At 38.5% G+C, this 23,650-nt stretch overlaps 1 protein-coding gene across 2 annotated transcripts; it reads right to left on the bottom strand.

The window, feature by feature from the left end:
• Positions 1 to 536: 536 nt before the first annotated feature.
• Positions 537 to 22,337, bottom strand: AFM (afamin). Of its 2 annotated transcripts, none has more exons than XM_070505674.1 (15): positions 22,088 to 22,337; positions 18,708 to 18,756; positions 18,267 to 18,399; positions 17,367 to 17,578; positions 16,393 to 16,525; positions 15,696 to 15,793; positions 14,760 to 14,889; positions 12,072 to 12,286; positions 8,626 to 8,758; positions 6,017 to 6,114; positions 4,840 to 4,972; positions 3,865 to 4,088; positions 2,872 to 3,004; positions 1,380 to 1,441; positions 537 to 698 (listed from the first exon to the last, which is right to left on the bottom strand). In XM_070505674.1, exons 3-14 carry the CDS (start codon positions 18,327 to 18,329, stop codon positions 1,406 to 1,408), a joined length of 1,608 nt encoding a protein of 535 aa, XP_070361775.1. In that variant the 5' UTR covers positions 18,330 to 18,399; positions 18,708 to 18,756; positions 22,088 to 22,337; the 3' UTR covers positions 537 to 698; positions 1,380 to 1,405. The 2 variants fall into 2 exon arrangements, with proteins under 2 accessions (XP_070361775.1, XP_014702730.3); XM_014847244.3 differs by lacking the exon at positions 22,088 to 22,337 and adding an exon at positions 20,856 to 21,012.
• Between the last annotated feature and the right edge of the window lie 1,313 nt (positions 22,338 to 23,650).

The following is a 23,650-nucleotide window of genomic DNA, read 5'->3' on the forward strand; positions in this document are numbered from 1 at the left end:
GTTTGGATCCTGGGCATGGACCCAGCACCATTCATCAAGTTATGCTGTGGTGGTATCCCACATAAAAGAACCAGAAGGACTTACAACTAGGATATACAACTATGTACTGGGGCTTTGGGGAGAAAAAACAGGAGAGAGAAAGATTGGCAATAGATCTTAGCATAGGGCCAATCTTCCTCACCAAAAAAAAATAATAGTAATAATGATGCGTACTTCAAAGAATTGTTAGGATTATATGAGATAATACATGAAAAGTACACAGGACAATATTTGGCACATCGAAAACATTCTATAAATGCTAGCTGGTAGTAGGAGAGAAAGTAGTAGCAACAGCAGCAATGCTGCATGCCCTCAAACCCCCATTTCCTTCCCAGTAGCAACAAAAACAGAATCTGGTAGGATTCTGCCCACACAGTTACTATTATAGGGTCCTGCCTTCCATGGAGTAGGGTAGATTTTGCTGGTGAGCAAACCCTGCTGAATGAATGAATCTTGATTACTTAATTTTGTTATCAAATTGACACACGACATCAGTCTTTGAGAAATAACTTTACAATTTTGTGTTTATTGCTTGCTGCAACAACATCATTTCAAGTAAAGGTTACAGAAGAATCTTTTTACTGTAGTCTTCTCAGAAAATGAAATTCACCACAGGACAGATAGGAAGCAGGTAAGTTGGTCTTTGTTTTCTCTGCAACCTAGGAAGAAAAAATAGTATCTTATGCAGCAAAGATTATGAAATGTTACAATATAGGTAATGGAAAGTCATGTACATAAAAAATTGTTAGCGGTAACTACGGTCTCTTGTAGGTCCAAACATCCTTTCTGTGGGAGTCCGGGTCTCTCTTCTCAGACGTGGTACGTCATTGCTCTATCTACACAACATGTTGTTCCTAACATTTCTGAATGTCTTACATCAACTGCAGGGGAGAGGGCATCCTTTGTATGTCTTTCTGAAATCACAGACATCTCACTTTTCATTTATGGAAATGCTGCAGAAGAGCCTTAGAGCAGATTGACTGAGGCCTGTCTGCCAATCCCCACCCCCTCCTCTCTGTCAACATTCAGAGATGCGATTGCTTTTCCTTTCTGGTCCAGACAGCTGAACACGCAAGCAGAAAGGCAGAGCAGTGGGTGCCTTTTGGCTGGTCAGAAAATTTCTTGAACAGTCAGAGACGTGTTAGCACAAATGCAGCAGAGCCACCCCATAAGGACGGATTGATACCCTGAGAAACTTCACAGGACCAACATCAGGGTCTATGAGGAACAAGCCATGTGGGATGAACCAGAAACAGACATTGAAGCAAGAGGGGGGAAAAGCCAGGTGGCCAAACAAGCTACAAAGCCATCCGGCATTTGATTGAAAGAGAAGGGATTACCTTTGATGGTATTTACTTGATGTCTCTCAAGCAGCCTGGCTTTTGGCTGCCAATTTTGGACCCTGAGAGGGAAAAAAAGAACAAAAAACACTTAGGGAGAAAAATTTAAGATATTGTTATTTAAATTTAGAGCAGCATGAATTCTTTTTTTTTTTTTTGGTGAGAAAAATTGGCTCTGGGCTAACATCTGTTGCCAATTTGAGGAAGATTGTCACTGAGCTAACATCTGTGCCAATCTTCCTCTATTTTATGTAGAAGGTGGCCACAGTGTGCCCTGATGAACAGTGCTAGGTCCCCGCCTGGGATCCGAACATATGAACCCTGGGCTGCTGAAGAGGAGTGCGTGAACTTAAGCACTATGTCACTGGGCTGGTCCCTGCCTACATTTTTTAAAGAAAAATTAAACCATTCTCATATTGTTCGAGGAGACAGCAAACACTCTTCAGGTGCTTATGGGAACAGACACCTCAATCCTTTTATGAACTGACAGAGAGTTCATCCTTCCCTTTATGTGACCTCAATGTAAACACTCAGTCAGATAAATGCTAGATATTGATTAATACCCTAGAATTAAATTAAGCATGTTTTTTAAAACTAATAATTTGTACTAAAAGAAGAATTCTCACAGAATGAGCTCTCACTCGGAAAAATAGAGGGCTCTCAGCCAAAATGAAAGCTGTGCGCATGTGTGTCCATGAGCCTGCATAAAGTATGTGAGTGTGCGTAAAGTATGTGTGTGCATGAATTGTGAGTGCATCTGGAGTGCAGTGGGTGTTGCTAGAAAATAAATAATCAGAAAGGAAGTTGGAAAACAGTGAAGAAGTTCTTCCAAGGAGCCATCCACTGGGGCTGACGTTCGCAGGTACCCGGGGATCCAGGAACACCATAAGTCGGTCACAGACTCCAGTCACTGGAGTGAAAACAAGCTAGGAGCGTGTCTCCTCTTTTTCTCTCCGCTACTCTTACTTCCCACTTCCTCACTTCACACACATGTACTCTCCACTGAGGAAGGCTGGGACAAGGCTCAGGATTTGACACGGCCACCCCCTGAAAGACTTCACTTCCTAACATCCTTCCTTCTCTCCGCCCTTTGGAGTGGTATGATTGCCTTTGCAAGTCAGCTTGACTACTTGTTTTATTAAGATAATGGATGACTCAAAACAGAAGAATGAGACCAATGGTATAATTCAAGGGTAATTATTACCATCTTCACTTACAGATGGTGAACTGCAGTTCAGTTTAAGTTACGTGACCTAGACTGCTGGAATTAGAACCTGGGTTTTCCTGCCATCTTTTCTTACACCATGTTGTCACCAAGAAGACAGTGCCCAAATCCTGACAGAGAGACGTCTGCGTATCAGTTGTGCAGCAACGGCTCTGGAGTACAGGCCTCAGAGACATTGCAGGGAGGAAGCGGGTCCTGTGGGGAGCTGTCGTATTTTCCCTGACCGGGAACAGCAGTTGAACTTCAGTGGAAAAGTAACCTAACTACCTCTTCACTGAAGCAGGCTTCAGGCCCCTCCGCTTTGCAGCACTTCTCCACCACGTTAGAGAAATCTGTAGGCAACGACTGGAGCTCCTCACCTCCAAGTTCAGGCTTCAGTTTCACTAAGTTGACAAGAAACCTGTGACCCAAAGATGTCAGACAGAATTAATTAACAATTTCTTTCTGAAGCTCCTCTCCTCCTAAATGCTTGTTACAGCGTCATATGACAGGAGGGGGAAGGGGAACGATTCGATTTAGGTGAGTGTAAACAGCTTAAAAAGTCCACATTTGAAAGGATCTCCTGAAACTTTTCTGTTAAACTTATGGGATGGATTCCATGGTAACATTCTTCGGAGTGGAGGGTTATATAATTAAAGGCAAAATGATATAAAAAATGTGAACACGTATTAGGTCTTCATTATGCACAGTATTGTAGAATATGGGACTACGTTTGATCTTTCTAGAAAATTTATGTCCAAAACAAGCTCCATTCCTCCTTCCTCAGTAACTGAATGTTGTTTTCACTTCACGTGATACAGACAATGCTTAAATCCGAAAAATAGGTCTTCTGCATTGGCATTTACAGCATTGCCTGAGAAAACGGAAATAAAATTCCTCTCCCTTTTGGGCCTCTCCTTTTTTAAAACACTAATTTGGATCCTCAGGGCAAACATCTATGACATTCTCCCAGGAAAATCCAATTCATTGTGAACCTACCTATGAGCCTTCTTGCTGGTTGCCCCAACTCACCTTTCCAAATCTCGTTCTACTGCCCTCTCCGAGTCTCTAGCAAAGGGAAAGACTAGCCAGGTTTGACTTATAAACAATGGCAATAAATATGCCCCTGTGTTTTTCTAAACTGGTGGAACTGGACAATTTGATGGAAGGAAGAGTAGCACCAAATTCCATCGTAATACCAAAATCCATAACAATAAACCTTCTCACTACTACATGGTGTGTCTTCAGGCTGAAGGAAAGGATGAAGTGGAGGGAACATACCTATCTTTCTTTCTCTGGAGCTCCTCTTTATGAGCCTGACACCAGTCTGCGTGAAAGGTAAATAACCCTTGAGAGGTAGATGGAGGTACATATGTTTTATCAGCTTCTAAGCCCTCAAAGCAGGGCCTTCTGAAGGCAAAGTCTGTTTTACAACAGTGGTCCACAGCAGGGTTGATGCTTCGATTTTCATTTATTCCGCATAACTCTCCAATAACTAAATCCACCTGTACCAAAGAAAGTTGGATTGGGGTTCTGAAATATGGTTAGATGAATAGTTAGATCTATTCTAAGATCCCTGTTCTAAGATCCCTGTTAACTTTACCCTGAAAAACCCATACACTCATAACATAACCCGTGTATAAGGAAACAGAGGCTGGGGGCTTAAATGGCATTATAAGAAAAGTTCAAGCCATAGCAATTTAGATGCCTATAGATTAATTTCTTGTTAACATATATACAAATGTGTAATTGTGAGCAAGGAACCACAAACAGCCAAATGAAAGTGGCAGCCAAACACTGTAGCCCTTAGATTCATTCTCCTCCTGGGATGTCCCCCAGGACACTCTCCACCTCAGCCCTAAAGAGATACACGCAAGTTGTGATTGGGCTGGAAGCAGCAATTCTCTTACCGACCTGGTGGGGCAAGAGGGAGAATTTGTAACACTGCCTAAAATTATTGTTTCCTATATCATTCTGAAACAATATTGTGATTCCTAAGCCATTTGCCCTAACAAATTACTTCTAATATAAATAAGGAGTCAGAAAGATGATTGAGAAAACCCCAAGAAAATATTTAAGACATTCTCCTTTGCTTCTTAGGATTTTTACATAGTGAGCCAAAAACAAAACTTGACGTTCCTTACTTAATGTTGAAAACAATCAAGAGAGGAAGATGGATAATCACTATAAATTAATAAGTACGATGTTATTTTGTGGGGGTTGAGGGGCATAGTCAAGTATGTGGACCACGCTCACCAAATTATCGACGCAGGCGAACTCCTCACTCAGCGTGCAGCAGGTGGTCAACGCTGTCACCATTTCCTTGCCAAGAAAGGTCAGTTCTTCAGTGGAGAGCTGGGGGGCTATCTTTGTGAATTTGATAAGGTAGCTGAAAGAACACTTGTCTGTTTGGTTCTGAACAAAAGCAGATACCCCTCTTTCCTTGTCTAGCGACTTGAAATCTTGACCCTTCAAGGCTGAGGACAACCAGTGTAAGGGCAACATGAACCTCAGCTCTCTCATAAAATGGTACAGAAACGTCTCTTCACTCCCTATTTTCATGCGCCTGCCTCCTAGATCTCTGTATTTTGGCTTCCTCCTAATTTCGTCTCAGAAACTCTCAGATTTGCTGTCATACTTTGCTGTCTTACCATCCTGTCTTACCTGTGAGTAAAGGGGCTCCTCAACAGCAAATATCTTGGCTAGCAAATAAAATCCTGCTTGAAACCTCTTGCATAGTTAATAAACATTTTCAAGGGAGAATTTAATAGATACATGTTAGAAAAGGATAGTCTGAGATGAAGGAAACTAAGATCTTTAATGGGCTGAGTTTGACTCCTCAGCTAAGAGTCAGATTGCAGAAATAGTGAAATCATATTTTTTGAACTGTGTTTTGTTTTGATTTGAAGATGTTTGTTTTCAACACACACTACATTAGCATGGTAGTTAATTAAGAAAATCAAGAATAAACTGTGTATTATTCATGAAAGCTCACAAGAGCACTAAAAAATAACTATGGAAGTGTTAAGCAAATCCAGAATTATTTCCACAAACTCAGTAAGATGGATTGAAACCAGGGGCAAACCACCTTTTCCTTGGGAAATTATAACAACCTGAAGTTTGCTCCATCCTCCCCATTCCCACCCCCAAAATGGGTCAGAATCCAGAGATTCAGGGTTGGGAGGAAGAAAGGTAAGTCCAAACAAAAACGAAAGTATAAGAGAACAATTTTTCCCAAATCCTGTATTTCTTTAATTTTCATTCCTGGTAAAGGCTTAGTACGACAGCTCAATGCGCATTCTTGAATTTTGTGCTTTTATTCTTTCCCAGAGTTTATGAATTCACCATAATTGAAAGACTGAGCTAAATTTTTGACTTGTGGCACTATTTTATCCTGGTCATAAGTGTTAACCCACTTGTGCAAACAACTTACTGGTATTTCAAGTCATCCTTCCCCAAATTCTGGACATGTTCACATTCTCGTTGTACTATCTTGAGGCTTCTCTGAGTTGTCTCATTGAATTTGTATTCCTGAGAATAAAAACAATCATGTTTATGAACATTTTATCTAAAATGTAATTATACACTCCATATTGACTTGTCAAATAACTTTTTAAAATTTATATAGTACTTTCAAACAATGATTACCAGACATTACTCACTAAATTGAATGTAGTTTTTAAATATATGTGTGTAAGAATTTGAATCTTTTCAATTATAGTTATAGATTCGTTTTTTGCTAAAATTTGAAAGTCCAAATTTTTCATCCTCATCTTGTACATTTTTTTAGAGTTTTCCAGGTTATGAAGTATCATGTAAATCTTATGTTGACAATGATCATATTCAATCTTCACTTTGAAGTGGCCATAGCAGTTATCATCTCATTTTTACATAATGAAAACTGGCCCTTTACATAATGAAGACTTGCCTAGAATTGCCTAGATAGTATTGCTACAGAACATTTCTAATCACATTTATCTTTATTTTATACCTTCTTTTTCATTATTTAGAATTAGAACTTAAAACCTCCAATAATTGTCTTCAAATATTTGACAAACTCTCTCTCTTGTGGCATAAAATTGGACATCTACTGAGTGGCCAACAGAGAGAAAAACTACACACCACTGGATGGATGCTGTTGGACAAATCTGTCTACACACGGAAAAAGAATTTCCACCACTATGATTCACTAGCACCAAGGATCAGGAACAGACCTCCTCTTCAGAACAGGGGCAGAGTGGACTGAAACGCGTCTTCTTACTTCCTTGCTCGAATATGAATGAATGTAAACTGGCTTTTATGGCAAGCGGAAGCAATTTTTTAAATAAAGCAAAAGGAGTATATATCAAGTGAAAGAGAAACAAATCAGAAACGTCAAATAATTAATTTCTATAATACATAAGTGCATATGAATTGATATTAAAAATACACTAATTTCAACAGGAAAATGGGTAACAGACATGAACAAGTTGTTCATAGGAAATTTATAACTACACTAGCTGAAATCATATGGGAAAAGCTTAGCTTCATTAAAAAATCAAATAAATGCTTAAAACACAGCCACTCTTTTTTACATATAAATCTAGCAAAGCTAATTTCCATGTGCAGTGTTGGTGGAGGTGGGGTGAAATGAGCATTTTCAAGCACTGTTGCAGGACTATCTGCTGGTAAAACTTTCTGGAATGTAACTTAGCCATTTGTATCAAATTTTTTTTAAAAGTCTATATATTTTACCTAATAATTTCCCTTCTGATAATCTATCTTAAGAAAGTAGTCATAAACGTTAATAAAGATAGATGAAATAAGATACTCATCTCGGGGTTGCTTATAAAATTTTTTGTAAACACCCTAACTAAACATCCAAAATGTCCAACACACAGTGGGAGGGTAGTTAAATTATTATAATGGGATACCATCATTTCAAATAAAGTGTATTTTGAAGTCTGTTTAATTACATAAAAAGTTTTCTATAAAAAACAGATCCAAAAATTTCTGGGACCAGCCCATTGACATAGTGCTTAAATTCACATACTCCACTTCAGTGGCCTGGGGTACACAGGTTTGGATGCCATGTGCGGACCTACACACCACTCATCAAGCCATGCTGTGGTGTCATCTCACATACAAAAAATAGAGGAAGATTGGCACAGATGTCAGCTCAGTGACAATCTTCTTCAAGTGAAAAAGAGGCAAATTGGAGGCTGGTGCAGTGGGGTAGTGGTTAAGTTCACGTGCTGTGCTGGGGCGACCCAGGGTTCACCAGTTTGGATCCTGAGCACAGACCCATGCACTCTCATCAAGCCATGCTATGGTGGCATCCCACATAGAAGAACCAGAAGGACTTACAACTAACATAAACAACTATGTACTGGGGCTTTGGGGAGGGTAGAAAAAAAAAAAGATGTAGGATTTGCAACAGATGTTAGCTCAGGGCCAATCTTCCTCACCAAGAAGCATACCTTTAAAAAAATTAAAAAGAAAAAAGAGGAAGATTGGCAACAGATGTTAGCTCAGGGACAGTCTTCCTCACCAAAAAAAACAAAAAAAAGGCCAAAAGTTTCTTAAGAAAGTACTATTCAAATCTTATATATATATACGTATATGCACATATATATATATGCATAGATGCATAGAAAAGATGAAAGAAAATGTTAATTACAGCTATTTCTCTGTGACAGAAAGTTTTTGGTTTTTTCTTTGTAACTTTTGGTACTTTCCTAATCATCTTTAATAATAATTTATTACTTTTTCAATCATAAAAAAACAATATGGTTCAATAAAATACAGAGTACATAAAGAAAAATATAAATGTAAAATATTTAATAGAAAGAGTTTTTTGCACTGACATGCAGGATTGGTAGTTCAAAACATTATGCATATCCAAACTGATGACTGGTCTTCCCGCTGGTCAGCTTACACTGAATTTGAAGTAGACTCAGATTGGTCAATCACATTTCAACCCCCTCAAACTTTGATATAAATTTTTAAGTGTCTCTGGTTTTGCTGTGTTTCCTTCTCTGAGTCCACAACAATGGAACCTACCGCATTGCCGTAACAGTCTGGAGGGTTCTCTGTAGTGCAGCACTCTTCCAGGAGGTCCTCATACACTCTAGCAATTCTTAAAAGTTCAGGTGTAGACAGTTCTGGATGTCTTCTTGAGTATTCAAAAAGAAACCTGTGATGTATAAAATACTCTGGATATTAGAACTTAGAGAAAGAGCAAAACACCAAATCTCGCTATCTTTTAGTCTGATCAGACCTTCTAACGATGAGGCTGCTTTCAAATGCTACGTTCCTTCTCTGGTTTGGTCAAGGAGTGAGTGAAGAGGACGTTCTGACTGCAGGAGATCATTTTACAAAGATTCTCTTCCATGTTATGTTTCAAACTATCAATGCATTTACTACTAGGGAGGATAGAATTATTAGTTATTCAGAGTTAATTATTGGAATGATTTAACCCATAAAACATCAGACATAGTATATCATGCCACCAATACTTCAGAAGATACATATGGAATGTAATTCTGCTGGAAAACACTTTGAAACTTCCAACTTGAGATGGTGGAAATATGACTTCTCCCCACGCCCAGTGCCGCCTTGGTGAGAGATCATGGAGCAGCCTGTGCCCGTGACTTCATCCTGTCACTTCTCTACTATGGGAAAATCACTCCTGCAGCTCTAAATCACTGGCAGTGGTTTCCACGGCCTCAATGAGAGGCTCCAAGGGTCTAGGTAGGTGTGATTCGGGGAGAAAGTGGGAAAGGGAGAGAAAAGAGGCTAACATTTATTAAGCCCTTGGTAGGTGCAAGGCATTAGATCGTGCTTCGGTCATAGGAGCTAAAGATCTACTTCCTGGTCTTTACAAACACTTTCTCATTGACTTTCACTTAGTCCTCAAGGTAAGTACTATTTTATAGCTGAGGAAACAAAGTCTCAGACCAGTTAAGCACCTTGCTGTTAATGGAAGTATAAAATTTGAACCTAGGTCCCATGGGATATCTACTTAATTCTTTTTTAAACTAAGCTGACTCTCTTCTCAAAGGAGGGGTGTCTTGGGGCTGGCCCAGTGGCACAGCGGTTGAGTTCGTACGTTCCGCTTCGGCAGCTGGGGGTTCACCAGTTCAGATCCCGCATATGGGCCTACACACCCTTTGGCAAGCCATGCTGTGGCAGGCGTCCCATATGTAAAGTAGAGGAAGATGGGCACAGATGTTAGCTCAGGGCCGGTCTTCCTCAGCAAAAAAAGAGGAGGATTGGTAGCAGATGTTAGCTCAGGGCTAATCTTCCTCAAAAAAAAACAAAAAAAAAAGAGGTGTGTCTTCTCTAAGTACCTCAGCTGTGCTATTTACAGTCTTCTTCATAAAAGACCGCTGTCTAGTCATTCAAAACAAGTTAAAAAGGTCCCCCATGTTTTGTGAGGGCAATACCTCACAATGGCCTATCAAGTCTAGGAAACACTTTTCATCCCTTTTTATTTTGCAGCCTTTAATTCTCCCGATTAATCTTGGTTTTTCTGACATCATGTCTCTTGCTTCCCCATCTGCCCCCTCTGTCCCATTTGTGGGATATATCCCCATAGCCTAAAGCAGAGGTGTTTAACCTTCAGAGAATCAGGGGCTCCTTGTATCTGATGTAAGCCATGGACTTTTCTTTAAGAATAAAATTACACCTAGAAACGCCCCACCAAAATATTGCAAACAAAAACCCCTGGCAGCCTACCCTAGCCAGGCAGATCCACTGAGATCTTGCGTCAAACGCTTACGTCCAGAAAGACTGCATTTTAACACTCTATTGCTGGCTCAGCACGCTCACTGTTGGTCTATCATTTCTCCCCGCTTCGAACACTATGTTGTAATACTGACGATGATGATGATGATAATGATAAAAATTCCTTCCATTTAGCGAACACGAGTCAGGAACAAGTGAAATGCATACATCTATCATTTTGTTTCGTTTATTTGACTTAATATCCGTGACTCATGGGAAGTAATAAAGCTCAGTGGTTACAGGAGCAGGAATCTGGAGCCAGACTGCTTGCGTTTGAATCCTGGCTCCGTCACATATTAGCTGTGTGACTTTGGAGCAAGTTAATTAACCTCTGTGCCTCAGTTTCCTTGCCTGTAAAATGAGGATAATAAAAGCATTCTAACCTCAGAGGATTGTTTTGAAAATTAAATTGGTTAGTAGATGAGAAGCACTTAAAATTTGGTAAGTATTCTTTAACCTATATCTTTGTTCCAGACCTCCTTCCAGAGCTCCAGGATCACAAATACATTTGTCTAGTGACATTTCCAACTAGTTACTCTACAGAAATCTCAAAGTCAATGTGCTCAGATCCAAACAGATTCTCTTTCCCACAAAACCTTCACCCATACTTCCCATCTCATTGAATCTGAAAACTACTTACCCAACCACCTAAGCCCCAAACTGGTATTCATTCCAGATGAAGTTTCTAAAAGACAAAAGTGATTTTGTCCTTCCTTATTCTTCGGTGAAAATCCTTCAATAGCATCTTGTTAGTTTGCTTGCCTTCATAATCTGACCCCATCTGCCTGACACTACCCTCGCCTCTCACTGCAAACACCCTACTCACAGCCACAAATACATCAAATAGTTTTATACTTCTATCTCTGCTCTACCCCTTCTGTCCAGATTACCAAAATTTCTTCAAGTACCTCCTCCCTACCAAGCCTGTCCCGGGTCCCCAGTTCAACTGACCACTTCATCCTCTGTCTCCACATTACCTATCACATTGGGCTATCAGAAATAAAAGAACATTTATTGCTCTCATTTATTTATAAGTCTATCTCTTCCCACATCACACTCCCTATTGATGAAAGCTTACTGGGGACAAAAATCCTGCCTAACCTAGTAAAGTCCTTGGATTATATTTCATTACCGATAAACTTTGAATGAATGAATATTGTTATATGAATTTTGTGTATGACAACCTAAAACACAGAGAGGTTAACTTGTCCCAGCGACTCAACAAAAACTCAAATCTAGTCCCTTTGGCTCCAAGACTGCTACCTTTCCCCTGAATAGCTGCAGGGTGGCATAGCATGGCAGTTAATCCTCAGCTTCTTGGGCCAGAAACCCTGGGGTCAAATCCTTACTCTGACACTTTTAGCTGTGAACTTTGAACAAGTTGCTTAACTTCTCTGTACCTCAATTTTCTTATCTGAAACGTTGGGGGAAATCATGCTTATTTTACATGACTGTTACGAGAATTAAAATAGATAATCCATATAAAGTACTTAGCCTGTTGTCGGCACATATCAAGTACTCAATAAATGTTAGCCATCACTATAGCAGTTGCATTTTCTTAAAATCATGTGAAAATGCTATAATCTATAACCATGATTTTTTTTGATTATGTGACACCCAATGATTTAAAAGGTTCCCATTCCTTCCACTCAAATTAGCCAAAATAGGTTAAATCATAAGTTTCTATTTGCCTTATAAATTTCAATATAGAGTTATGTTACTCAGCCATGAAGATGTCTGGGTTAGCATCTCGTTGTTCACACACATTTTCATTTTCAGTAAATTTTGCTTCTCTTAGAGATAAGTCCTTTGGTCTATCATCTTTATTGGAGTAAATTATGCACTCTCCGCGCTTTGGTATTTTCTCTTCACAGCAGTCTTTGATTTTGCTGGAGATGGAATCTTGTTTCGAACAAATATGGCTCATAATCTTGCTCTGTACCAAATAAGAATGAGAAATGACTTTATTTTTATAATTTCTTCAGGGCTGGATCTTCCTTCATACTAGAATGATTGCATGCAAAACCAACCATAAACATAACATCTGGAATTGCTTCATCAGCTAATTTGAGAGATAATATTTATTTAAGTTTGGTATTAATTTAATACATATGAAGTTTCATATTAATGGAAGCTTTATTTCTCAGAATTTTAGATGATGTATTATGAAAAATAGACTATTATAAATTCACATTCATTGCTACATATTAATCTTTTAAATACTATACCCTTACTCCTCTGATATATTGGCATTTAAATTTTAAATATTGTTTCTTTCACCTGTGCTCCAGTGAGGGCCACCAAAGATGTTATTGTAATACAGTCATGTGTCGCTTAACGACAGGGATGTGTTCTGAGAAATGCGTCGTTAGGTGATTTTTTCATTGCACAAACGTCATAGAGCCTACTTACACAAACCTAGATGGCATAGCCTATTACGCACCTAGGCTACTAATCTTATGGGACCATCGTCATAGAGGCAATCTGTTGTTGACCGAAAAGTCGTTATGCGGAGGATGACCATGTCTATAATCCTAGATTTCTTTTCTTGTGGTCTGAAACTACATTGCCAAGCACGCTGTTGAAACTCAATAAGTATTTGATAAGTGAAGGAAAGAACAGTAAACAAATGAACCACTATAGCAACTACCAGATAAAGACTTCTTAAGCATAAGAAGCTGTTCCACTCGTTGTCATTTTCCTACAGATAGTATTAATTTGAAGCGGTTCAAATTATCAACGGTACAAAATACAAAAGTTACTCTATCTCCTCTTCCTGCTCTTCCTCCCAATTGTGACCTCCACATAAAGTTATGGGAATAAAGGAGAGTGTGAATTATCTTATTTACACATTAGTTGGATGATTTTTCAAAAACTGATCTGGCCTCTAGTCCCTTCTCCAGACTCTCCAGAATGAGGCTGCACATTTTTCCTTCTCTCTGTTCCAGCTTCACCTGAACCACGTTGAGTTCCATCAAAACACCTGGCCTCTCTGACTTTGCTCAAGGGGTTCTCCTGTCTGAATCTTCTGCTGGTGAACACTGAAGGTGAGGAATGGGATGAAGAGCTGGGCTAGGGTGAGAAGCCGAGTGGGGGTTGGCATCATGTTTCCAAAAAACCACATAGGACCAGCGAGCCAACCTTTGCAAACGCATACACGTCTCACCTAAGGCCATCATTGTACCAGGCAACACATCTCTTACTGCCTGGGAGTTCAGTTCTATTTTGAATGAATTACAATTCAATTCCTCTTATTTCTCTGTGAAGGCATTAAAGAAGGGCATTAACGATATGATATGATCCCGTGGTCTCAGCTGCAAACTTCATAGAAAAATTTTCACTTATGTCCTAATTTAGTATATTATATTTAATATTATAAAAACCACATCCTCATAAACAATCAAATAATACAAAAATAAATAGCAAGTGAGATTGTTTTTAATTGCAGTTAATTCTAAATTCTAAATTTAGATTTCTAAATTCTAAAACTCAAGTTATTTAATTAACATACTATCTCAGTATGAATTTAAAACAATAAAATAATAAAAAGTCACTAAGAAAAAGCCTAATTTCAACTAAGTAGTCAGGATATTTTTAATGAAATTGTTACCTTTGTGTGCCTGAACAACTTAAACTAAGTCAACAATATACGTATTAGTATATGCCTTAGAGAATCACGTTGAAGAACAGAGTTATTTTAAATTAACATGTCACTTATTTGGAAAGACTGCTCCTAAACAGCCTGAGGACACTCAGAGAAAGCAGCTCTTAAAAACATGATGGTAACAGGGGCTGGCCCCGTGGCCGAGTGGTTAAGTTCGCGCGCTCCGCTGCAGGCAGCCCAGTGTTTCGTTGGTTCGAATCCTGGGCGCGGACATGGCACTGCTCATCAGACCACGCTGAGGCAGCATCCCACATGCCACAACTAGAAGAACCCACAACGAAGAATATACAACTATGTACCGGGGGGCTTTGGGGAGAAAAAGGAAATAATAAAATCTTTAAAAAAAAAAAAAAAAACATGATGGTAACAAATCCTCCTCTGAGTTGTACTATTAATTTCTAATATCTCTACAAGAAGATTTGCAACATTAAAGAAAACTTCAGTCTAGCCTGAATGAATGTTCACAAATTCTAAATCCATGAAATTTTATGTCAAGGGCAGTTAGCCACGTAAAATACAATCTGCTGAGTAATCTAAAAACAATCTTATGTATAAAACTGCCCCAATGTGTTATTTGGGCTTATTTGTTAACATTTTATTTTTTTATTTTATTTATGTTATTATTTAACCATTTATTAACATTCTGATTTCATTGTAGTAAAAGTAGCCACATGTTAGGGCAACTTCAGAATAAAAAACGGCTGTCACAAATCACTATTCTTACTTGGTTTGAGAGAATATTTACCCTGCGGCGGATGCACTTCACAGCATCCCCTTCACAGCATCCTTCATACTTGGAAGAAACATCTTCTAGGAGGGAGGTAAGTTCCTTAAATTCAATCTTGGGAAATTTTTGACTAAGTATAGCAATGTTTCTGGAAAGAGATTGATAAACCACTAAAACAACTTGAACAGCAAGTAAGACAAGAAGGAGTTCTTAGCTGATACAGTCCAAAAGAGCTGCAGTAAGCATTGGTACCCTTGCTTTTACATGCATGTCTTTACCAAACAGCTGTTTATACACTGCGCAGCCTGTGTGATCACTTTGAAAATCCTAGGCTGGTATTTTGAGTCCTGGATCAGGACTAGAAAAAAAAGGCCTGAGAGATATGCTCTCTTTCATAATTTTTATAGCAGAACACATCTTGTAAGGACCACTGTTTCCTGTTGTGAGCCCATGGCAGGCATGAATAATTCATCCCAGAGCCCTTTCTTGCTAATCTATTTGAAATCTCAGAATTTTTCTCACGATATTGCACCTACATCATTACTAATCGGTTAGGGTGAACACTTGAGATAAAATTTATCATTATAAGATTGTTTCCTAGTTATTAAGGTCAAAGATGGATGGATAAGTCAGGTCTAAAGCACTTAGAGTTTTTAAAATCCTGGTTGGGAACTCCCAGGCCAATTCAGATTCCCAACTAACCAAACAATATCTCAGAAATAGCTCTCTTTCTCTCTGGGGTCTCCCCTTTCTCTCTGGGGTCTCCCCACATCCCAGGCCTTCTCTCATCCTGACCTAATGTCCTGGTCCTGAGCCATCCACAGAGACTGAGTGCCACCTCAAAACCCCTAGGGAACTAGGAAGAGTACAAATAAAGAGACATCAACAACATAACAAAGTGGAACACAGACAAGAAAATATTAGTAGAGACAAGATACATCTTATAAAACTCACATAGATTTTAAGACTTGTGGTCCAAATTTCACAAGTGCCCCACAGACATTTTTTTGATAAGAAGATAATGCTTTTAAGTATTGTATGACAGGTTCTGCCTGAAGGAGAGAGAGAAAATTATGTTGAAGCAAGAGCAAAATCCCGCTATTCTCCTACTTCTTACCTCCCTATCAACCAAACTATTCCAAGCTTTGCTCAGAAACAGAAAATCTACGGGATTTTTATCTTAGTAAATTTACATATCAAAAGAAACATGCATTTGTGGCATATTATAAAGGTGGGGCCAGTTTTCCTGAAGACTGAATTGCAGTTGGTGGAAAGATGAGTGGTGTGGTGTGCTGTGAGCTTGTCCATCTCTACTGAGATGATTAAATTTTATGGGGAGCTGAAAGAGGGCTTGTTCAGGATCGAGGATAAAATGTCATCTTTCGTTCACTCACTAGGGCTTTCTTCCAATTTACAAGGAAGAAAAGGCCAGAAGAGAGACCCAGGATATGGGCAATTGTCTTTCAAGGGTCTCAAGTAATAAGAAATTTAGATTAGTAGCAGGTGGCTAATGGATTGGAAAACCAGCGACAGTGGCAAGAGAATGATTGATAAATGGTAAACAACTCTTTCGCTATAATTTGATTCTCAGTAAGGAGCTGCAGTTTTGGGTGACTCCTAATTCTTTTAATGAAATAAGTGTAATACCCACCTTTGTTCGAAAGCAGTTAGCTTTGTCTTGTTCTTCACAACACGTTTTAGCCATCTCTTCAAAACGAGTAGCTACAGTTAGAAGCGTAGGGGCGAAAACAAACGGGTTCCTTCTGGAAACTTCATAAATACAACTATAAAAGAAAAAAAGAAGGAGGGAAAGGGAAAACACAGTAAAGAAATGAAGGAATGGTAGGCAAGGGAAGGGAAGAAAAGACAGGAAAAGACAAGATCAAGTAGTGAAAAGGAAGGTAAGAGGAAGAAGGATTTTTCGTTATAGAAGGATTTCCCATTATAGAAGCCTTCAATGTAAGGCAGCATTATCCAGGCTCCAACAACCGTCCTACCATTGAGACTATCAACTCCAAAATAAGAGAGAAGATTACAGTCCTACTCCTGAACACTAAGCTACAGCTGTTCTCTTTCCTTCCCCATGCTCCCAGACAGACAGTCAGCAGCTCTCCCTTCCATCTTCAAGGAACAGCTGCCTTTATACACTCCTTCTGAGACTCAGGGATCATACGCACTTATGTTCAAATTAACTTGTAGTTTAGGTTTTGATAAGCACATCAGCTTTCCATAAAAATTCTCTGCTTCTGCAATTACTGCACTCTTTAAAACAGAGTTCTGCTAAACATTCCTTGATTTCATGTTTGTTCTGGGTAAAAGCTGTGCCTTCCCTCTGGGAAGACTATATTGTTTCTTCCAGCAGCAATTTGGCACCATGAACATACATCTGTTCTAGGGCTGATCACATTAGAAAATACACATCATTAATGAAAGAATCTTGGAAGCAGGTTTCATAACTTGTTCATGTTTGTATCCTCAACACTGAATACAGAATCTGACCCACAATATGAGTTGAAAGAAATAATCAATCAATGAACCCAGTTATGTTCTTTTGGAATAGATATTGGATTGAGCCTGAGAACAATTCCTCAACTAGATCATTTTTTCTACTAAAAGTAAACTTACTTATTTAGAAAAGATTCTCTGTTATTTTTATAAGTCTGGCATTTCTCTTCAAGATCCAGAGTAGGGAGAGGAGGCAGAAATCCTACATCAGATTTCTTATTATGGAAGAAACAGCGTTCTCTTTCCAAGTCAACCATACTGCAGCAGTGTGAGAAATTATACTTTTGTGGCAGCCCCTTCACAGCACATGTCTTTTCCAGTAAAATATCATTCTGGACAACAGAAAAGTAAAAGACACTTTTATTCATTGTAAAACTTCTCAACCTTCTGAGATAACACAATGGATACAAGGAGTGGTGAGCATCACCCTTTGTGAAATATTCCAATTTTCCCAATATTACCAGCAAAGCGTCTTTACCCGAAACCTTGAAAACCTTTGGGGACCCTTCTCTATCCTATCCTGAGGCCCTTTAACCTCTTAGTCTTTCTTTGCTGCCTACTTTTCCCTTACATAATGACTTTTTTCCTCCCTCCCAAGGTGACAGGGTCAGAGTGAGAATGCGTTGGTAAAGCATTTAGTCATAGTGCTTAGTAATAGTTTTCTAGAGATGCAGATGGTGACTCTCTCTGGGGTAGGCCGAGAAAAGGGGTGTGGCAGTAGAGTACATATTGAGAGACAGCTGAGGAGAATAACTCTGTACCTCTATGTGCTTTGCCAGGCTATTGGCTGCCACCCTGCCTGTATACACACATGAACGGAAAGCTCTAGCCAAGTACTCCTGTGCATCATAATACAGAATTGTGTCTCTCCTAGGAAGGTAGCTTGTCTGAAATACTGAAGTCAGACAAAATAAAAATGAGGGGCCTAGAGCGTCTCTTTTTTAATATTTTCAAGCCCCAAATTTTCTCAGTGTTGACAAATGAGTTCGTTTGTTTAAGAAATGCAAACAATTTACTTACAGTTAATCTCGGACAGTCGGGGAGTGTCACTTCACCTGAGCATTGACCTTTGTATTTCGTCATGATTTTTACCAATCTGTCTACTTCTTCAAAAGATGCCTCCTGAACATACTGAGAAAATGCAATGACGGTGCTGCAACAGTCCACAGGGCACACAGTGAGCACCTGCAGAATCCCCACGTACGGCCAACGAAAACTCGTAGGAACATCCACTTGCTGACCAGTCTCAGGAAATTATCAAAGTGTGAAAGCTATAAACTTTACAATTTCTTCACAATTCAATTTCTCCTTCTGAATTTTATGATTAATATGGTATTTACTTTTTTTGATAAGCTTTCTACCTAATTAAATTACTTTTGAGAAGCATTAACTTTCCCAGAATAGATCAGATGAGATTATGACAAACACCATCATCATCAAAAAGAGTTTAGAGAAACTTACATATATCCAATATTCTCCTCTATAAATTTCTGGGTGATACTGGCATCATCTGAAAAGCAAAGATATTTAGGTTATTATATATCCTGACATGTTAATACTTCCCCAATAAATAACTATGCATGATATCTAAATTTACAAAGTATGAAATATAAAGCTGATGGTAGAAAATAATTTGGCATATTTGACAAGAAGAAGAGAAGTCATATGAACCAAATATGAGACCTTAATCATAGCTGATGATGTGCTTAAGAAGTGACCAGACTTTAGATTTGCCATTGATGGCTCCTTAGCCACAGATGTCAAATACATTCACCATTTCCATATCCATCATGTATAACTAGAAAGTAATATGAAGAGTAACTGATATGTTATGTAATGCCATGACAGGACCCAATGAGAGATGCCATAGCATGCTGGTGGTCAGTACAGTCTCTAGTGTTAGCCAGACACAGATATTTAGGTGATCTCTAGACTAGTCTAAAATCATTGATTCCCTCCCAGTGAGCGTATACTAAATCAGAGCACATTTACACTTGTCCACATAGACTAGTTTTATGGAGTCCTTACTTTTGCAAAGTATTGTGCTGGACACTGTGAGGCCATCAATGATGACTAAAACAGCTCCCCTGGATCTCAGGTTCCTAAGTACTCCCATAGTGCAAATGACTCATGAACATAACTACAATCCAAATTAGAATGAGTATGACATTCTAAAGTAATGTGGGTAAGTATATGACAGGAATGTTTTTCGATACCGGATGAAGAACCAGAAAAGGATTATAGTAGGAGTTGTGTATGAGTCGAGTCTGAAAAAATGTACAAGATTTCAGCTAACAGAGAAATAAGGAGGCTCATCTTTCTGTGTGAAGAGAATGATGTGAGTAAAAGCACAATGGTGAGAAATCTTGGGGTGTTTTGGGGGAAAATCAATTAATCCACTTTGATAAGAAAGTGGGTCATAAAGAAGAATCATGGAACCCAGGATACAAAGGACCTGGGTCCAGAATGTGGGAGACTTAAGGAATTTGGGCTTCAACTGGAAGGCATGAAGAGCCAGTGAAAATGTTTATATGGAATAGTAATATAACCATTTCTTTATGCTAAGAAATACCAGCCAGGTAGTGGTATATCTAATATGCTGGGATCTCCCACAGTGCCTGACAAATAGAAAGTGACAAGAACTATTTGTCAAATAGATGGATGGAAGAATGAATGGATGGATGTAAAAAAGCAAGAAGCCCATTAGGGGACTTTTGAAATTGTCCTATTGAGAAGTCAGCAGGACATGAATTTTAGTAGTATAATGGAAATGCAAAGGAAAACACAGATGCAAAAGATGTTAGAGATAAAAATCAACAAGATTTTTGAACAAGTTGTTACAGGGTGCAAAGGAGAAGGAGAACTCAAGAATGGCCGGTCTTTTCAAATCCTGTGACTAGTCCCACTAGCAGGTGCTGTGAGGGGGTACTAAATTGAGTAAGACCATCCTCATCCTCAGGGCCATTTGGAACACTTATGGTACCTTTGTACAAGTTTAAAAAGGTGCTTTTTCCAGGCCAAGAGATTACAAAAAGATGTCTCCTCTGAACAGACGAAGTTCAAAATGTTTCCCCTTTCGGTAGACTTAAAACTTGCCGTTTCCTCCAGGCTGACCTCATCTTGGCCAGGCTTGGGGAAATGCACAGACTGGGGGACACTTACGAACTGGACAGCTGGAGGAAGCAGTGTCTTGTATACCCTAAAAATGTTTACTTCTTAGTTGGGACATACATTGGACAACCAAAGTTTCCAGAAAAATCCCAACCCATATCTAATGGTCCACTGTTACCACACACTATACACATTTGCAAGAAATACGAATATTTTCAAATCCAAATTATATCTCCCAGCAGCACTTTCTATACTGCCATAAGGCTGGTGACAATTTTCTGGGTGTGATAATTGTCTCTGTCTATAGACTGGGTAATATGACCAACAAAATACAAAATCTGGGAAGGTTAGTTCAGGATGTCTGATCAGTACATATAAACTAGCAGGAGGGAGAAAAGAAAACAAGTGAAAAATTAAATTGAAAGAAAACAACATTAAAAAAATAGAAATTATCCCAACTTAGTCACTCCTTAGCTGATATACAAGTAAATTTCTTACCTACATCTTGAAGCTTTGTGGGCAGGGTTAGAGATTCAGTCAAAAAGAACAAGAAAATAACAAAACCTGCAAGTGTTAACTGTTTCATTATTTTAGAAATCACATTCACAAAAGAAAGTAATGTGACAAAGGAAAATCAAGTTTTTATATTATTCTTTGACAGTATTAGTAAAAAAGTAACCTGCTTAATCTATTTCTCATATACCTCATATTTGATTTTTATTTGATCACACTGCAGAATTTTTTGCTAATTATTAACTAGGAAAAAATTATCTCTGTGTTTCACTGGAAAAATCTATTGAGTTAGAAAAAAAGTCCACAGGTTAAGTATGCACAATACCTAACCAAATAGACGGCCAAAAAAATCTTGAAGTATTGCAGATGCTAGAGGAAAAGGACTAGAATAAACAATTCACCAAAGAGGAAACGCAACTAGAAAGATGCTAAATTTTGCTGGTAATGAAAGGAAGTTAAATTACAAAGTAATAATTTTTATATACCTGATAGAATTAGGAAAAAAAACAATTAAGATATCTAATTCTGGTAAATATATAGCAAAAAGGCCTCCATATAATCAAAGCTTTAGGAAAACAACTTTATAATAAGAATCAATAGTCTTAAAGATATTTATGTTATTTGAACTTATCACTCAAATTCTGGGAATCTATACTAAGAACATGACCCTAAATATTTGAAGTACATCATAAAGAAAGAAACCTATCTTTTAGTTATGTCCACTAAAAGGGCCTGAAAGCAATAGTAACCAAGTAGCAAGAAGCACATTTAGTGCCCACATCTTGGGTTCTAAACATTCCTCTGTACTACAAGGATCCTGGACTTCTTAAAGAAATGAATGATTCTAGGGCTGGAACATGAAAAGTATAAGATGAGCTGAGAACATCAACCCAGAAGCTAAAGAAGTGCCCCAAAGCTGAGGGACGCATATCAAAAGGAGATAGAAGACAGTGGGACAATTCGACAATTAAAATAACAACAGGAAGGGATCACAACCCATTAAATTTTTGAAAAAGAATTCACAAATTTATATCAATACAAAATTAAAATAAAATTGGGGGAAGGAAAAGCTATTCTCTACAGAAGAATGCCAACTAACAAACATAGAAATAAAGCATAACAGTTTGTAACTACCCTAGTAATAACCGATTTAGGCCAGTTTCATGAATGGATGCTAAAGTCACTGGTGAGAAATTATCCGTCAATAGCATACTTACAGTTTCAAAGCGTCGCTCCATGGATCACTTATTAATTACAAAAGGAAAGAGACATCTTTACAGATGGATAAGTAAATAGTGGTATGGTCACTTTATGGATTAGTATTTGTCTTTAAAGTTAATAAATATAAAGAATATGTAGTAACAGGGGGAAATATTTACTATATAACATTTAGAGAAAGAGCAGAATCTAAAATTTTATATGTTATGTGTACAAAATGGTAGAGTGAACAGATCTATTAGGCCAAAAGAAAGGGAGAGAGAGAAGAGGAGGGTGAGAGAGAGAGAGAGAGAGAGAAAGTGGGGAAGGAGAGCGGTGGTGGAGGTAGGGGGAGAGTAGAGACAGAGATTGATTTTGTCCTCAGACAGAGAATTATGCAACTGGTATGGTCAGCATCTTTGGTTGCAGCCAGTGAATGTTACTGACTGTGCTGACCTCTAATTGGCCTTTTGTCAAGGGATACAGGCTGTTTCTAGGTATATTCAATTATTAGTCAGAGATCAATATGCTTTTTACTTTCTTTTCAGATACGTTATTTATTAATTCTGATTACTGGTTCACGCCAGGCAATTATGAGAAGATGGCTCCAATGCATCCATTTCACAAATCTAACCTTCCCCATTTCTGATAAGAATATGATTTTTATAACCACCTGAACTAAAATAGCAGTCTGGGCCTTGTGAAAATCTTAATGTATTTAAACTGGTTTTCTTCCTGGTCATTTTGACTTTGCCGGGAATTATTTAGCTGCTAACTCCCTCATAAATGGGTAATAAATTTTGAAACTTACTCAGATAAATATGCCTAAGAAATTTTGCTTCAACAGTATAGACACATACACACAGACGCTGAAAAAAGAGAAAGACGGCAGTATTTTCAAAAGCTTGAGAAAATCCTGGACGTTGTAACACAGATAGGATGAAAATGATAGGGAAAATAGATAAAAGGAAACTTCAAAACATGGAGGATGAAATCAGTTTCTCCCAAGACCATTCCAGAGAAGCTCTGAGTCTAAAGGCTATAAAGAGCAGATACAGACCAGAGGGAACTAACCGGGAGAATAAGCTAAAAAGCTATTCTCAACAGCTAAATTAGAAGACGGCACTACTTCCTCCTTGCTTTCTCTACCACGACACACACACACACACACACACACACACACACACATACACACACACACACAGAAAGCATACTTAGGTGACAGTGGTTGGTGTCTTTTACCTCTAGGTTAAAATCCCAAAATGACTTTTCCTTAATTTGGGTTCCCCAAAAGCAAATCTCCAGACAAAGATTTGTGACTTATTTGGAAGGAGATTTGAGAAGGCAGAAGTGAGGAAGTGAGACCAAGAAGGGAGAAAAGCTAATAAAGCAGCTGTTAATGAGGAGAGTAACAGTGTAGACAACTGGGTGTAATCCTCCTGGGGACTCTCTGAGAAGCAGGAGACTTCCTAGAATTGTCCCGCCAGAGGGCTAGGAAGCTGGGGCGTTTATCCACTCACTGAGGTACACACGAGCAAGAGGAATAATCGTAAAAACCCTAAGGAGAAAAAAAACCTCCTGGA

This window comes from Equus asinus, chromosome 3 (assembly GCF_041296235.1).
Source record: "Equus asinus isolate D_3611 breed Donkey chromosome 3, EquAss-T2T_v2, whole genome shotgun sequence".
Taxonomy (NCBI): domain Eukaryota; kingdom Metazoa; phylum Chordata; class Mammalia; order Perissodactyla; family Equidae; genus Equus; species Equus asinus.

Bases quoted from the DNA above. Each gene is read 5' to 3' on its own strand.
- AFM (XM_014847244.3), bottom strand. From the start codon at position 20,943: ATGAAACAGTTAACACTTGCAGGTTTTGTTATTTTCTTGTTCTTTTTG. The intron at 14,890-15,695 runs GTGAGTTTTATA...ATCTCTTTCCAG, and splicing joins CCACAAGTCTTAAAATCTAT to AAACATTGCTATACTTAGTC. The intron at 6,115-8,625 runs GTAGGTTCCATT...TTTTATTCTCAG, and splicing joins CAGACTGTTACGGCAATGCG to GAATACAAATTCAATGAGAC.